The 17,767-nt window shown below is 38.3% G+C and overlaps 2 protein-coding genes across 4 annotated transcripts in view; both read left to right on the forward strand.

Annotated features, from left to right (window-relative positions):
* The window catches only part of LOC111580141 (disco-interacting protein 2 homolog C-like), an 84,258-nt gene extending 77,917 nt beyond the window's left edge, over positions 1–6,341 (forward strand). For all 3 annotated transcript variants that reach the window (XM_023287748.3, XM_023287747.3, XM_023287749.3), the window contains one exon: positions 1,174–6,341. In XM_023287748.3, the coding sequence (XP_023143516.1) occupies positions 1,174–1,426 (253 nt within the window). In that variant the 3' untranslated portion in view covers positions 1,427–6,341. The remainder of the gene's footprint in view (positions 1–1,173) is intronic.
* Positions 6,342–9,486: 3,145 nt separating this feature from the next.
* Positions 9,487–17,767, forward strand: part of vipr2 (vasoactive intestinal peptide receptor 2) — a 37,049-nt gene continuing 28,768 nt past the window's right edge. Inside the window, exons 1-2 of the mRNA XM_023287756.3 lie at positions 9,487–9,970; positions 16,670–16,769. Of these exons, the coding sequence (XP_023143524.2) occupies positions 9,914–9,970; positions 16,670–16,769 (157 nt within the window). The 5' untranslated portion in view covers positions 9,487–9,913. The remainder of the gene's footprint in view (positions 9,971–16,669; positions 16,770–17,767) is intronic.

Raw genomic sequence — 17,767 nt, forward strand, 5'->3', positions numbered from 1 at the left:
TAGATTTATCACAGGTCTTCTGGAAACATCACAGTAATACTAATATTTGGTTTAATGTCCTTTGGCTGTTTTCACCTCAACTGGGTTCTTTTGGTTTCTTTTGGTTGGTCTACAAGCTTCTAGTTGCACCTTTGACCACAAGTCTTCACAGATTTGATGCAGTTCAACTAGATTTGTTGTGCACAGACTTGTTTCTTCATCAGTCCACAGCTTCTTGATGGGTTTAAATCATGATTTTGGTGTAAAACCTTCATTCTAACCTGATTGAACCATTTCATTACCACTGTTGATGTGTTTGGGCTCATTGAAACACCCGAATGCATCCAAGATCAACCTTCTGGCTGGAGATTTTAAGTTTAATCCTCCTTCATTATTCTGTTTACTTTGTGTAAAGCTCCAGTTCCACAGAGCATGATACTGCCACCTCCATGCTTGATGGTAGGTTTGGTGTTCTTGGAGTTAACAGCCTCACCTTCTCTCCTCCAAACATATTTCTGCTCAGTTTTTGTTCCAACTTTCCTCCAAAAGGCCCTTTTCTTTGTCCAAACTTGAGTGGAGCTTTAAGGTTCTGCTTCTGGATGACGAACTTCCTTCTTCATGGAGCCTCTCAGCTCATGTTGATGTAAAACACTGTGGACACTGACAGGTTCTTGATTGACTCTTGACCATCCTGACCAATTGTCTCTCAGCAGCAGGTGATAGTTTGTTTGTGTGGCAGTAACTGAACTTTGTACTTATAAACAACTGTTTGTACAGATGATTATAGGATCTGAAGCTGCTTTGAAATGGCTCCAAGAACTTTCAGATCTTTGCTGAGCTCCTCAGACTGTAGTGTTTGAGGCTTAGTCTAATGAGTGGATCAAATGGGTTCTATTAAAATAGACTCAGAGGAGTCACCAGCTGTAGTCAATCGCAATCATTCATGAGAACTTAAGAGGCCCTGAAAATAAGAAAATCGGATTAACACAACTTTCTACATGAAGTTGCGGAATATTTCTATTGAAAATTTTCAGTTTTAGTAATCCTGACATCTAAAGACTCCTATTTTTGCTTTTAAAATATAACATTTAGTTTATATTGGATGCAAATATCAGTTATTGGTGTTTCTTGATTACCAATAATCTATATCAGATCTGGATGACCCTCACTAACTCTGGCGGTTGTGTCCGACAGTGCGGTGTTCCCCTGGACCAACCTGCTGGTGGTGGTGGTGGAGCTGGAGGGCTCCGAGCAGGAGGCCCTGGACCTGGTTCCCATGGTGACCAAGGCGGTGCTGGAGGAGCACTACCTGATCGTGGGCGTCGTCGTGGTGACGGACATCGGCGTCATCCCCATCAACTCCCGCGGCGAGAAACAGCGCATGCACCTCCGTGACGGCTTCTTACAAGACCAGCTAGACCCCATCTACGTGGCCTACAACATGTAGCCTGAGTGTGTTGCTGTGTGCGTTACCGCGTGTCTGTCGGAGTGTGTGTTTGTGTGCAGGGCGGAGAGAGAGAGAGGGAGTGAGCGAGCATGCGTCTGTATGCTGTGGATATTGCCGTTGTTGTTCATTTATTTCCCGAAATCAAGATGTACTGTATTTTTGAACCTGCATATGGTGTGGTCTTAAATTGTCCGTTTTCTTTAAAGTCGTGTTGTGCCGGTTGGTTGGTTGGATGGATGGATGATTGGTTGGTTGGTTGGACGGTTGGTTAGTTGATTGGACAATTGGATGGATGGTTGGTTGGCTGGTTGGTTCATTGGTTAGTTGATTGGACAATTGGACAGTTGGTTGGTTGGTTGGACAGTTGGTTAATTGATTGGACAATTGATTGGTTGGTTGGTTAGACAGTTGGTTAATTGATTGGACAATTGATTGGTTGGACAGTTGATTAATTGATTGGACAATTGGTTGGTTGGTTGGTTGGTTGGTTGATTGGTTGGTTGGTTGGTTGGTTGACTGGTTGGTTGGTTTTTTACACCCCCGCTCAATCTCGTGACCGTTACCAGGATCTCGTCACTGTAGAAAGCCTTAGAGGGGAACACTGTGGTCGGCCGTCGTCTTTCCAAGGTCTTAGGAGGTAAAAGTAGAAAAATACTAGACTGTATCTGTCATCATGTTTTACTGGTCGGGTCGAGGAAAAAAACTTACCCAGATTTGTGGTATTATTTCGAAAATTAGAACAGGGGCAGCCAGATTCTTGTAAAAAATATAAATATTGTACATAGACATAATAATCTATATGGAGAGGTACCTAAAACACAGTGAGGTGTAGTAGCCCCTATATGCAGCTTTCTCCACCTGCACCCTGTGTGTGTCTGTTTGTGTGCAGAGTGTGTTCATCTGTCTGTGTTGTTGTGCGACAGGGACGTTTGTTGTAGTTTCAGCGTGAAATCAGGCACCGGTTTTAGACAGAGACGATCAAAGAAGAGATGTTTTTATGGAGTTGAAACCCACAAAAAGAGCAAGTTGTGTGTTTTCAGTGTCCAAGGTGTAAGAAAAACTGCAATGATGCATCTTTTTCCTTATCTAGTCACGTCTGAAAGGCAAAAAAAAACGCCATAAGTTTAAGTAAAATGCAAATTCTTTATGTGTAAATTAAAGCAAAACCTGCACAATAACTGAATCTGTTAAAATTGCAGACAGAAACTCACAAAAAGAACAGCTTTGTGTGTTTTCAGTGTCCAAAGTGAAAGAAAAACTACATCGATGTGTTTTTTTTTCTGAATATAGTCACATTTTAAAGGTTCCCTTTTAACACAAATTTGTTTACAATGCCAGTTTTTTTCACATTTCAAGCAAAAATGCCGCAAACTTTTAACATATACAACAATTTGTGCATGTTAAAATGTTTTTATGAAGGTAGATACCCACAAAAAGGAACAGCTTTGTGTGTTTTCAGTGTCCAAAGTGAAAGAAAGACTAAAGTGATGCATCTTTTTCTGGATCTAGCTACATTTTATAGGTTTTCTTTGACCTTTCTGGCAAAAAAACAACATAATTTTAAGTACAAGGTGAGTTCTTTCTGCAAAGGTTACAGCCAAAGTGCCACAAATCTAAATAATTTATACATATTATAGTTGTTTTATAGAATTAAAGAACAATTGTGTGTGTTTTCAGTGGCCAAAGTGAAAGAAAAACTACCCTGATGCATCTTTTTCTACAATTAAAGGTTTTCTTTTACCTTTTTGGGAAACGAACAACATCACTTTGACCCTTGTGGCACCACAAAAACACCACAAATTTTAGCACAAGCCAAGTTCTTCGAGTAAAAATGCAGCAAACATTCAGGCCGGACAATAATTTGTGCACATTAAATGGTTTTAATCGAGTTGAACCTGTTGGAACTGCAGAGCAAACAGCAACTGTATGTGTTTTCAGTGCCTGAAGTGACAGAAAATCTACTCTGGTGCATCTTTTTCTGAATCTAGTCACGTCTGAAAGGCAAAAAGCAAGTTCTATCTGTAAAATTCAAACTTTTAACATGCACATTAATGTTTCTTCTTGCCAGTCAGTCAATCTTTTGCTGAGTTTCTTGCAGTAAAGCTGTGAAATTCAGCCCCTGAAGCACCCAAAGCATCTCGTCGAGCAAAGTGCACTGTGTGAATATGAAAGAAATGTATTGTTAATGTTATTTAAAAGGAATTTAAGGGAAACGCTGCGTCTTCGATCAAAGCCGGCGGCGTCCAGGTGTTGCTGCAGCTCTTTTACATAAATGTTTTTTATTCTTTTCAGTCTCCTCTGAGGGGACGCGGGATGATTAACGGGGCGAAAAAAGACGAACATTATGCTGCAGATAAAAAAACACAATGTCTTCTGACGTTTATTGTGAATTACTGTGAACTCCCGCCTCCTCGGGCCGTATTCAGATGAAACAGTGTGATGTAAAACTCAATTTTGTGTCTCGACAAGCCAAAAAGATCTACTGCGCGTCAGGTTTTAGAGCAAATGGAACTGCAGGAACATCTGGAGGCTGTTGGGGGGGAGAAAAAGGGAAGTCCAGATAAAGTTTACATAGAGAAGCTCCTCTTGTAGCAATAATCCCCAAAGGATGCTCTTTACTGCGGGATTCGTCCTTCTGCATGCCGCTCAGCTGAGGTCATCTGCTGCAGATTTAAACATCACAAACCAGCTGTGGAGCTTCTGTGTCTTTTTACCAAGTTTCCTCATGGTGTCCTCCGTCTCTAGTAAGAGTCTGTTCTGCTGCGTCACAGAAAGGCAGAAGAATTGAGGCAGTTAAGGATGTTTTTTAGTCAAATGTCAGTTTATATGTTTAACCCTCTGAACACTAAGCTGTTTCTGGGTGTTATTTGTTCGCCGTGGGTGAAGTTTTTAACAGAACAACCACTGCTACAAGAAAATAGAAGCAAGAAATGTCTTTTTTTTTGCGGTATAACATGGTGAAAATGCCATAAATCATAAAAAAACAAACAAAAAAACTACAAGTTTAATTTTTTAAAATTATTTTTAAAAAATACAAAAAACTAGAATCAGCGTGTGCACCATTTTCTCATAGTGATTACAATAAATTACAGATACAAACAGTGACTCTGCATACTATATTTATATTAAATGATACACATTTTTATTTCGTTTTCGTCTCCTGCAGCCTGCAGTTCAGCCAAAAACTCTGATTTTTTGCCTCTTTACTCCCAGTCACAGTTGAGTCTCTCATGGCTACAGATTTGCTCTAAAGAGAGCAGAATTTTTTATTTTTTGCAGAATCTGTTTAACATAAACGAGCTATTTTTGGTGAATTTTTGAATCAAACCTACTGAATAAAATGATTTTTATTCTGGATTTGGTCACATTTTCCACCACAGCAGATGATTAGTTCAAAGACTGTTGTAAATCTGATGATCGGTTCTGTTTTTGCAGTTTCCGGCTCTGATAAAAGATGTTATTTTTATGGGGTTTTTTAAGAAAAAAATAACATCTTTCAAACCCCATAAAGATTTTAGGGTTTAGAGGGTTAATGTGACGACTGCTGCTACTTATTTTTATGGATTTATCTTCATGATCTTCAACTGGAAAAAGCTAAAGAGACTTCAGTGAACATTTCGTGCTGCTAATAATTCACAAATCAAACATCTTTTCTGTACGTTTTTACTGACAGTGACAAATTATCGTGTCTTATTGTGTGTCGTTGAACCAATCATCAAAAATTGCTGGTAAAATTCCGTGTCGTGCAGAAACATCAATGACTTTTTAGGAGATTTTAATAGATACACGTCAGATTTAAACCAGAAACCTTTCAAATCTGCAGTCTGTCGTCTCATTAATGTCATAAATTTTCATTATCTTACTGCTCAAATCCATCACAAGGGTGTCACCATGAAAAATGAACATAATTATTTCCTCGCTGCCACCTTGTGGAGGTTTTGGTTCATTGCAGCACATCACAGAGAGCTTGACTAGTGAAATGTCACAACTTTGTGGTTAATTTAGCTCAATATTTAGACTTAAATGGGAATATAAGCTGCTGTAAAACACGAAAATAAAGAGAATATAATGAATCCTGCAGCAAAATCTTGATTAAAAGGACCTTTTTCATGCAAACCTTGAAGAAAAAATGATGTTTTTTTGTTATTTTAGAGAGAAATCCTGAGTAAAGAGCATCCTCTGGGCTTTGGTACAACAGCTACCACCTTTTATGTGCACTGATGTAGTGAGGCTATATAAGATTATAAGATAAAGAACTATATTCAAAGTTTTATCCCCAACTGTGAATCCTGGGAATCACTGCGACCTGCTGCAGGTGGCGTAAGAAAAGAAAACAGCTTTTATTCAGGGTGTTATTTAGAAAAGCTCATCGTCTGTCTGCATCTCTGTGGGTGAGTCGTGTGTGACGTCGTCTCATCGCTCTTCTTCTTTGGTTTTACTTTCATTTTCTCCACATGTTTATCAAAAGAAGAAGAAGAAAAAAAAACTTTATGCATATCAGAAGTTGCTTAGCGCTTGTATGGCTAACTTTGGGTTCGTTGGTAGCAGCGTAGCGGTCATGTTTCAGTCCCTGAGGGTGTGTGTGTGTGTGTGTGTGTGTGTGTGTGTGTTTGTGTTTGTGTGTGAGGTGGAGGATGTTGACGAAGAAGGACTCCCATCAGAAACCCAGAGGAGGACTGGTGTGTGTGTTTAGAGCCGGATGGGAGATGGACTGCTTGGTGTGTGTGTGTGCGTGCGTGCGTGCGTGTGTGTGTGTATATTGTATGTAAATAGTGTTGATTTTGTACGGTACAAGTGTGTGTGACTTGTTTTGTACACATGATAAAAAGATTAAATGACACTTTTATAAGAGCCTGCTATTGGCTCACCGTCACACTATACAGTGCAATAAAGTGCTTTGATTGGCTAAAACTCAGACTGGTCGTTATTTTATTACAGTTTTTGTGTTGTGTGTGTGTTTTTTTTATCTATATATAAGATAAGATAAGTCCTTTATTTCTCACCACGCCAGGGGGAATTCACATTGTTACAGGAGCTTATGTAGCAATAGACATAGTAATAGAAATAAAATAATAATAGAACAGTAGTAATAATATTTACAATATGTACAGGGATGAAAAATGAGGATGAAATAGTACAGTATTGACACACTGTAAGACAATGTAGTATAAAGTGGCTTAAAAAAATAAGTTTAAAAAGTGCAAAGATGTAGCAGTGCAAGAATTGCTGTGCAAATGTTATGGTTTGGGATGATATGAGTCAGTTTATGTTAACATCAGCCAGTGATGCTGATGTTGTAAAGTCTTATAGCAGATGGGATGAAGGACCTGTGATAGCGCTCTTTCTTGCAGGGTGGATGTCTCAGTCTGCTGCTGAAGGAGCTGCTTAAAGACCCCACAGTGTCATGCAGTGGGTGAGAGGGATTGTCCATGATGGATGTGAGCTTTGACAACATCCTCCTCTCACCCACCTCCTCTATGGAGTCCAGGGAACAGTCCAGGACAGAACCAGCCCTCCTGACCAGTCTGTTTAGTCTCTTTCTGTCCCTTTCAGTGCTCCCTGCTCCCCAGCAGACCACTGCATAGAAAATAGCAGACGCTACCACAGAGTCATAAAATGTCCTGAGCAGAGTCCTGCACACTCCAAAGGACCTCAGTCTCCTCAGCAGGTGGAGACGACTTTGGCCCTTCTTGTACAGGACCTCTGTATTGTGTGTCCAGTCCAGTTTGTTGTTGAGGTGAACACCCAGGTATTTGTATGTGTCCACCATGTCAATGTCCAAACCCTGGATGTTCAGGTGCAGTCTGAGGTGTCCTCCTCCTGCTGAAGTCCACGATCATCTCCTTCGTCTTACTGGCGTTGAGCTGCAGATGGTTTCGCTCACACCAGTCCACAAAGTCAGAGATGACCATCCTGTACTCCCGCTCGTCCCCTTCAGATACGCACCCAACAATGGCTGTATCATCGGAGAACTTCTGGAGGTGACAGCTCCCAGAGTTGTAGTGGAAGTCTGATGTGTACAGGGTGAAGAGAAAGGGGGAGAGCACTGTTCCCTGTGGACCTCCATGCTGCTGACTACCACATCAGACACACAGTCCTGAAGCCTCACGTACTGTGGTCTGTTGGTGAGGTAGTCGATGGTCCAAGCAGCCAGGTGACAGTCTACTCCTGCTCCTTCTAGCTTCATCCTGAGCAGAGAAGGCTGGATTGTGTTGAAAGCACTGGAGAAGTCAAAGAACATGACCCTCACAGTGCTGCCAGGGTTCTCCAGGTGAGTCAGTGATCTGTGCAGCAGGTAGACCACTGCATCATCCACTCCAGTGTTCGGTTGGTAGGCGAACTGCAGTGGATCCAGATACTGGCTCACCTGGGGATGGAGGTTCCTGAGGAACATCAGCATTTTCAAATCCTGAACCTCTTTGGAAACAGCACAACTATAGCTAGAAGCAGAGAAAACTCAAAAATGTCTCTTTTTTTGCAGTTTAACAAATGGCATAAATTGGAATTTCTCTGGCAATCTATTTTACCAAAATTGAAAAAATAAAATTTAAAAAAATGGAATCAACTCATACAACATTTTTGTATGACTCCAGGGGTGTTACCAACACTAAATGAAAGCAATAGTGGCTCTATATACTATAGATATTTAACTGTATCTACTACACTGACTGCAGTTCAGCCCAAAACTCTTAGAATTTTTGTCACGTGACTGTCGGTCGCAGCTGAGTCACTAATGGCTTCACAGTTGAACCGAGGAGTGCAAAATTTTTTGTTTTTTATAGAATCTGTTTATTGTAAATTGTTTCTTTAGGGGACAGTAAACAGATTAAATGACACTTTTTTTTAGAGCCGTCAAACTATACAGTGAAATAAAGTGCTTTGATTGGCTAAAACTCAGACTGGTCGTTTTTTATATACTATTTTTATGCTTTTTAAAAAAAAATATGTCAATAATATGAAGTCCTGCACCTCTATGGAAATAACACAACTATAGCTAGAAGAAAACTCAGAAATGTCTTTTTTTATCTTTTTTTTTGTAGTTTAATAAACTTGTAATGCCATAAATTTGAATTTCTCTGACAATTTATTTTACCAAAATTGAAAAAATAAAAGTAAAATAAGTGTCGTTAAGTCTCCACAGGTGCTGATGCTAGTGTTTTTGTGTGTTTTTGTCTATATATCAACAATATAAAGTCCTGCACCTCTGGAAATAGCACAACTATGGATAGAAGTAGAACTCAAAAATGTCTTTTTTAAATTTCTTTTTTGCAGTTTAACAAACTTATAATGACATAAATTGAAATTTCTCTGACAATTTATTTTAGCAAAATTGAAAAAATTAAAACAAATGGAATGAAGACGTGCAACAGCTTTGTAAGTCTCCACAGGTGCTACCAACACTAAATAAAAACAATAGTGGCTCTACATACTATAGATATTTAACTACCGCCTACATTTCACCCAAAACTCTCAGAATTTTTGTCACGTGACTGTCGATCGCAGCTGAGTCACTAATGGCTTCACAGGTGAGCCGAGGGGTGCAAGTTATTTAGTTTTTTTTATAGAATCTTATTAGTGTAAACAGTTTTTTATGTGGCAGATTACAAAGTGACACTAGCATTAAGCTAACATCAAACACTTCTTCCTGCATTCTGATGAATCTTTACGTACATATTCATGCCTTTTTTATTTAACTTGCCCCATAGATATTAATATACTGAAGAAAAAAATCTGAATTATGCTTTTAAATGTCAGAAAAAACTAACTTAAAACTCAAGTGGAGGTGAGAGTGGGGATGGCAGGTGTTGAGGCCAGAGGCTGCAGATCCAGAGACATCCGTGAAGAGAACAAGCGCAGATTCTACACCGCCTGGTCAAAAAAAGCATAACAGGAACAAAGACACTGAGGATCAAAGAGCCTCTTGACCAAACTCCTGGCGTCCACATGAGGTCGCTGCTGGTTTTCAAATCAACACATTTCGATCCCAGGAGGCTCCTTCAGGTTTTGACTGCGGGAGCGCGCATCGGTTCTGGGCGCTTTTAGGCACACGTGTGACGGGGGCGCGCTTCGCCTGGAACAGGGAGTGAACCGGGACCACCGCCTCGCTGCAGCTCCGCTCCCCGGACCGGCAACAGAGCAGCTCCTGACCCGGATCTAACCTTTCATTTGGACCCTTCCAGCTCCGGATCCAGTCTCTCCGTGTTCCCCCAACACCTGGATGAATATTTCAGTCCCACCTGAACTTTTCAACAGGCTTTAAATCCTTGCTCTGTGCGCTAAAGTCGGATTGAGTTCGGCGAATTAAGTCGTGCGTAAAAGTAGCGAACCAGGTGCCGAAACAGGATTAAAAAGCGACATTTTACGCGCCGGAATCACGCACATTTGATGTTTTTCGGGTTTGTTGGCGTCTCTCCACGCGTGTTCCAGTGTGAGGATGAGTGAGCTGCTGTTCAGGTGGGTTTAACCTGCGCTGGATGAGATGCGACCATGTCCTTTACGCACCGGCTCGCTCTGCTGCTGCTCGGCTTCAGCTTCATCCACACGGTCAGTCCTTCACCATTATCACTACTATTCATTAAAAATATTAACGTTACTCTTAAAAAAATGTGCTTAAATGTGATTTATGGGCTTTACATTTGCATTTTGGGCAATTCTATGGTGGAAAATGTGTAATTTTACGCGTTTTTCTAAGAATATGGCGCTAAAATGTTTCTGGCACACTGATTTCCCATCTGATTTATCTTTGTTTCTATCTTGTGTCTTTACTTTTAGCCGCTTAAATCAGCTTTACTTCTCTGTCTGTTCATTTAAATCCTCTCATTTGTGGTTTCTGGGTCGTTTATTGGACACTTTCTGGACGTTTCAAAGCTGTAAATCATCTCAAACAGCAGCAAACTTTCCATGACAAACGGCCTCTGCAGCCTTTTCTTCTGCAGCTTTTCATTGTTTAACTGTAGCATGAATTATAGATTCACTTTCTGGCTGCTGCTGCTGCTGCTGGTTAAATTTTAATAATCACACAGGAGCTTCAGCTGTTTCTCTCTGTATATATAGATCCTGCAGCTGGAATCATTATTTTATTAATAGGACTTGTTAAATGCAGGAGATGTTCAAAGCAGATCTACTCCAGACGGCTCAAGTGGATGATTTACTCCAAATTTACCTTCAGTGGATGAATTGGAGGTAACGTCAGTGGCACAAAAATCCACTCAAGTGAGAGAAGCAGTGACTCATGTAGTATTTAAAGTTTCTGGCTTGAAAAAAAAAGAAAACAGAAGAAAAGCAGCAAAGATTAATCATATTTTATATTATCTGCATTTTGAAACCCAAAATCTTGATGTATGTTTATATGTGATGAGTTTAAATGCTGGGAAAGCTGCATTTTGGGCGTTTTTAGCCCATAATTTGAGTTTTTTTCCTGTTTCTTCCAACATTACTGATGCTAAACGCGTTTAAAAACTTCGAAAAACTTAAAAAAAATCTCAGTTCTCCATTCACAAACCTCAAAAGTGATTTGTTTTTCATTCTAGGATATCAGTAGTTTAACATTTGCATCTAAACATTGAACTATAATTACTATAATGCTGTAAAATGTAACTCTGATCGCATTTACAGACCTTAAAACGAACTTTAAATGTTGGAAAAACCTGCATTAAGGGAGTTTTTAGCCAATAATTTGAGTTTTAATTCTCTTTTTCTGCTGTTTCTGCAAACAGTGATGCAAACAGACATTTAAAAGCATTTAAAAACATTTAAATTCTCAGTATTCCATCCACAAACCTCAAAAGTGATTCCTGTTTTTGTCTTTCCATGGTATTGATCTATAAAATTAGTTTCAGCAGCATCTACACATTGAACTATAATCACTATGATGCTGTAAAATGTGACTCTGACCTGATTTACAGACATAGAAGATGAGTTTAAATGCTGAAAAACCTGCATTTAGTGGATTTTTTAGCTGAAAAATTGAGATTTAAGCCTGTTTTTCTGCTGTTTCTGCAAACTTTACTGATGCAAAAAACATTTAAAAGCTACAAAATCCTTTTAAAAATCTTGATTTTCTATCCACAGTCCTCTAAAGTGTTATTTCCTTTAACATCCAGGCTATATAAAAAACAATCAGCAGCATCTAAACGTTGAAATTGAATAAACAGAATGACTTTAAATGTGGGAAAACCTCTATTTTTGTGAGTTTTTAACTGATTATTTGAATTTTAGGCCTCTTACTGTTTTTGTAAATATTACCGATGTAAAACACATTTAAAAGCATCAAAAACCTTTAAAATCTTGTTTTTTCTTTCTTTTAGATTTAAAAAACGTCGTTTTGTTTCAGTTAGCATTCATACATTGAAATATAACCACTTTACTATTATGAAATGCCAATATTTATGTGTATATATGAAGTTTAAATGTTATAAAAGCTGCAATTTATGAGTTTTTAACTGATAATTTGAGTTCCAGCATTGTTTCTCCAAACTTTGCTGCTGCAAAACACATTTAAATGCTCGAAAAAACCTTTAAAAATCTGGATTTTCCATCCATAGACCTCTGAAGTGTTATTTTTTTAAACATCCAGGTTATATACTGTACAACTCCTGTATCAGCAGCATCTAAACATTGAAATATAATAAATAGAATGACTTTAAATGTTGGAAAACCTATTGTTGTGAGTTTTTACCTGCTTATTTAAGGTTTGGGCCTCTTTCATTGCCGTTTTTGTAAATATTACTGATGTAAAACGCATTTAAAAGCATCAAAAATCTTTAAAATCTTGTTTTTCTTTCCATACATTGAAAAATAATCACTTTACTATTATGAAATGCCAATATTTACATACATATGTGAAGTTTAAATGTTATAAAAGCTGCATTTAGTGAGTTTTTAACTGATAGTTTGAATTTTATGCCTGTTTTTTCTGCTGTTTCTGCAAACATCAGACATTTAAAAGCTTGAAAACCCTTTTAAAATCTTGATTTTAAAATCCACAGACCTCTAAAGTTCTATTTTCTTGAACATCCAATTCATATACAGAACATTTAAATGCATCAGAAACTTTTAAAATCTTGTTTTTCTTTCTTTTAGGTCAGAAACAGTCTAAGTTTTGTTTCAGTAGCATCCATATATTGAAGTATCACCACTATGAAATGCCAATATTTATGTACATCTATGGAGTTTAAATGTTATAAAAGCTGCGTTTTGTGAGCTTTTAACTGATAATTTTGAGTTTTAGGACTGTTTCTGCAAACATAACTGGTACAAACTGACATTTAAAAGCATCAAAAAATGGTAAAAGTCTCAGTTTTCTGTCTGCAGATCTCAAAAGTGCTATTTTTTCATCAGTTATTTATCGTATAACCTTTGTTTCAGCAACATGCATATTGAAATATGATCAACAAAACTACTTTATATGTTGGAGAACTCTCTTTTTGGCAGATTTTGACTGATAAATTAAGTTTTAGGCCTGTTTTTCTGCCGTTTCTGCAAACATTGGACTTAAAAAACCCCTTTAAAAACCTTTAAAAGTCTATATTCACACATTGTTTGTATTTTCCCATTGATTTGCTCCTTTTTTGGCAGCCAGTGCGTCCTTTAACAACTCCGATAAACTAAAGACGGATGTCTCTTTGGCCTATTGGCTCATTTTTAGACCGTTTATGAATTAAAACAGCTGAGCAGAAACTAAACATTGTGAACATCAGGGAGGTTTTGCTTTCTTTGCTCTGATTTATCGTGCGTTTGTGCGACCTCGCAGCTGTTTTTTCATTTAACCTTTCATTCACGTTTGAACCACAGCTGCTGGAGGCGTCTCAGTGTTCGGTTGCTGTGATTTTCCTGCTCTCAGCTGCGTTTCGAGGTTTTATTCTTGAGCTAAAGGCCCGTTTTACTGCCGCTTTCCTGCTGCGGTTTCTGCCTGCTGCACGCAAACAGCTGGATTTCACAACGTCAGACTTTCACCACCACCACAGCAGCAGAAGTGTGTGAGCTGTGTGTTCCAGCGGAGGTCAGGCTGGATGTGAGTGTAGGAGTGTTGACCCGCTGCAGAAACGACCAGATCCAGGTCACCTGATAGGTGCAGCACAGTGCAGGGAAAAGCAGCTGCAACCCTGGATGTTTGATACCTGAGGAGGAGATGAACTCATGTTCCTCTGTCCTGCTTTTGCTGTCGGAGCTGCAGATCTGCAGAGCGACCGTCGGACCGGAGCGTTGAACTCCTGCAGAGTGACGTCGGTAAACAGTGACTGATCTGGTTCATCGGTGACGCAGACGGAAAGCAGGGAAAGCTCACTGCTGAGTCTGCAAATCCTGCAGCTCAATCTGGGCTTTTTTATGCAAACAGTTTCTCCAGCAGTTGCATCCATTTTATCTCAGAGCTGCACAATATGTCGTTTCAATCATTATTATTTAACAAAACAAGGAAAATAGCAGCTAATATGCGTCATTTTTGCTTAAAATATCAACAGATATGTGTAAAATTATGAGATTTTGGGCAAAACGCTGCTGACAAAGAGCCTGTTTTTGGCTTTGTTAAAACTTTTCTACAGTGTTTTCAGTTTTCAGTCTCCACTCACAGTTTTTGAGGCACATTTCCATTAAGTGAAAGAGTCTTCAGAGTTCTGAACTGTGAAGAAAGTTTGACGTATCCAGACTTTAGTGAGTCATCGCAACAAAAACTGAAACCTCAGTCAGAGAAAACAGGAAGGTGGTTTTCTACTTTCTGTTTACTCCGAATTTCTGCTTCTAAATCTGTGCATGTTCACATGAAAGTGATGGTTTCTCAGTCTTTCGTTCTACCTCACTCTCACTCTATCTCACTCTATCTCTCTTATTCACTCTATCGCAGTATCTCACTCACTCTATCTATCTCTCTCTCACTCCATCTCACTATCTCACTCTCTTCCTCATTCACTATCTCTCTTCCATATTAAAATCTTTGCATCTTTCACAGATTGTATTTCATTCTTGCACATTTAATCTCAAAGTTGCATTATTTAGTTATATTTCAATCATCTAAAACTTTATTCTTCATATTTAACTGTTATTTTACAGATTATCCCTGTTGTGGTAAATTAGTAAAATCACATTTAAACTGTAAAACGGTTAATAATGTTGCCATCTGTGTTGTTATTTTAAAGGAAATTACATATATTAAGGATTGAAAAATGGTAAATCACTTTCCTCCAAATGTCCACATTAAAAACCTACATTTTAGAAACAGTAAGTTGTTGTTTTACGATGTGACTGTTAAAATTTAACAATTTTTCACAGATTGTGCCAAAATCCTCACCATTATTCATTCAGAATGTTAATTTTGAAGCATCCTCACTTTACTTTTAGAGTCTAAAACTGTATTTAACCACAAACTCTCAGTGAATCGAGGTCAGACGAGCTTCAGGATGACAAGCTGGAAAACAAATATTCTTTGGTTTAATCCAGGAGGTTTCATCTCCTGCCTCGCTGTGTGTTTGTGTGTGTTTGTGCTCATTAGATTAGTCTAAAATGAGATTATGATGTTTGATCGACTGCTGTGGATCCAATCTGGTCCCACGATTTATCCTCCGACTTCTGCTGCTTTCTGTTGGTTTGGAGAAGCAGCAAATGGAAACCAGAGAGATTTCAAATCAGAATTTAAAGCGCCCCCTTCAGGATCATCTGCTCTCTGCCTCAGTGTTTGTTTAGCACGTTTAATATGCAAATTAGTTGTTTATGTTAAAAACAGTCTGATGTCTGAGCAGTTTCTGTCAACAATATATTCATTTGTTTTGCTGGAATCGGAATTAATTTTGTGTGTTTTTGTGTATATTTGTGTGTGTATGTTTAGTTTTGTGCATGTGTTTCTTATGTGCATTTCAGTGTATGTGTTTTTGTTTTTATTTGTGTTTTTGTGTGTATTTGTGTGTCTATGTTTAGTGTGTTTCTGTGTGTGTTTTTCTGTATATTTTAGTGTGTTTCTGTTTTGTGTATGTGTTATGTGCGTTTCAGTGTGTCTTTTTGTTTGTATTTGTGTTGTTGTGTTTGTTTCTGTATGTGCCTGTGTTCTGTGTATGTTTTGTGTGTGTTTGTGTTTCTACATGTATTTTGTGTGTGTTACTGTTTGTGTTTTTGTTTGTATTACTGTGCGGTGTGTGTGTTGCGTGTGTTTCTGTATTGTGTGTGTTTTTGTGTATGTTTCTCTGTGTGTTGCATTTGTGTGTCTGCATATTGATGCGTGTGTTTTTTGGATACATTTTGTGTGTCTTGTGTGTTGCTGTGTGCTGCTGTTTGTATTTTAATGTATGTTTTTTGTGACATATTTGTCTGCCTGTGTGCGTTTTTGTGCACGCGTGATACATAAACACACAGTGAACAGACCTCCTACACACACACACACACACACACACACACACACACACACACACACACACACACACACACACACACACACACACACACCTTGTCAGTATATCAATGAAGTCAGCTTGACTCATGGGCTCCTTCCTTTGGAGTGTGAGTCTCTTTGTGCAGATCGCTGCCCTTTGTGTACACTCTGTTTGAGTGTGTGTCCTCGGTTACCGTCAGCTGTACCAGGACGCACACACACACATACACACACACACAGTTGTGGTTTCACGGTGGCAAAATAAGTTTCATTCTTGGCTCTAACCAGCAGAATCAATACTAATTAATGAGCTTAATTCAACATAACGGAGTGTCATATAAACACAACCATTGAGAAGTTTGCAACCGACTTCTGCACAACACAACTGATGGTTCCAACCCCATTAAGACGGCAAGAAATTCCACAAATGAACCTTGACAAGGAACACCTGTGTAGTGAAAACCATGTCAGGAGACGACCTCATGGAGAGAATGCTGAGTGTGGAAATCAGTGATCAAAGCAAAGGGTGCTACTTTGAAGAATCTAAAATATAAAACATGTTTTGACTTATTTCACACTTTTTTGTTTACTGCATAATTCCATGTGTGTTCATTCATAGTTTTGATGCCTTCAGTGAGAATCTACAATGTAAATAGTCATGAAAATAAAGCTTAAATGAAAAGGTGTGTCCAAACTTTTGACTGGTACTGTATATTTATGTGTTTCTATGTGTTGTGTGTGAACAGTTTTATCTAGAATCTTCCCCAGAAAGCTGCTGCTGATTGTCTTAAAGCTGAACTTTCAGTCCAGGAAGCCGATCGTTGATCAAACAACAGCGAGACTCTTTGTTCAGATCATATCCCTGATATCTGTTTCCCCTCCGACAGGTTCATGGAAGGTTTCCTCACTGCCAGCTGCACTGGGAGATGCAGCGAGCCAAGACAGAATGTCAGACACAACTGCAGCAGCAGACGGCCAACACTGCAGGTACACAATGAAACACACTGTAAAACACACGATAACACAGTAAAATACACGATAGCACAATAAAACACACTGTAAAACACACAATAACACAGTAAAATACACGATAGCACAATAAAACACACTGTAAAACACACAATAACACAGTAAAATACACAATAACACAATAGAACACACTGTAAAACACACGATAACACAGTAAAATACACGATATCACAATAAAACACACTGTAAAACACACGATAACACAGTAAAATACACGATATCACAATAAAACACACTGTAAAACACAATAACACAGTAAAATACACGATAGCACAATAAAACACACTGTAAAACACACAATAACACAGTAAAATACACAATAACACAATAAAACACACTGTAAAACACACAATAACACAGTAAAATACACAATAACACAATAAAACACACTGTAAAACACACGATAACACAGTAAAATACACGATAGCACAATAAAACACACTGTAAAACACACAATAACACAGTAAAATACACAATAACACAATAAAACACACTGTAAAACACACGATAACACAGTAAAATACACGATAGCACAATAAAACACACTGTAAAACACACAATAACACAGTAAAATACACAATAACACAATAGAACACACTGTAAAACACACGATAACACAGTAAAATACACGATAGCACAATAAAACACACTGTAAAACACACAATAACACAGTAAAATACACGATAGCACAATAAAACACACTGTAAAACACACAATAACACAGTAAAATACACGATAGCACAATAAAACACACTGTAAAACACACAATAACACAGTAAAATACACAATAACACAATAAAACACACTGTAAAACACACAATAACACAGTAAAATACACAATAACACAATAAAACACACTGTAAAACACACGATAACACAGTAAAATACACGATAGCACAATAAAACACACTGTAAAACACACAATAACACAGTAAAATACACAATAACACAATAAA

The sequence above is a fragment of the Amphiprion ocellaris genome, chromosome 22 (assembly GCF_022539595.1).
Source record: "Amphiprion ocellaris isolate individual 3 ecotype Okinawa chromosome 22, ASM2253959v1, whole genome shotgun sequence".
Classification (NCBI taxonomy): domain Eukaryota; kingdom Metazoa; phylum Chordata; class Actinopteri; family Pomacentridae; genus Amphiprion; species Amphiprion ocellaris.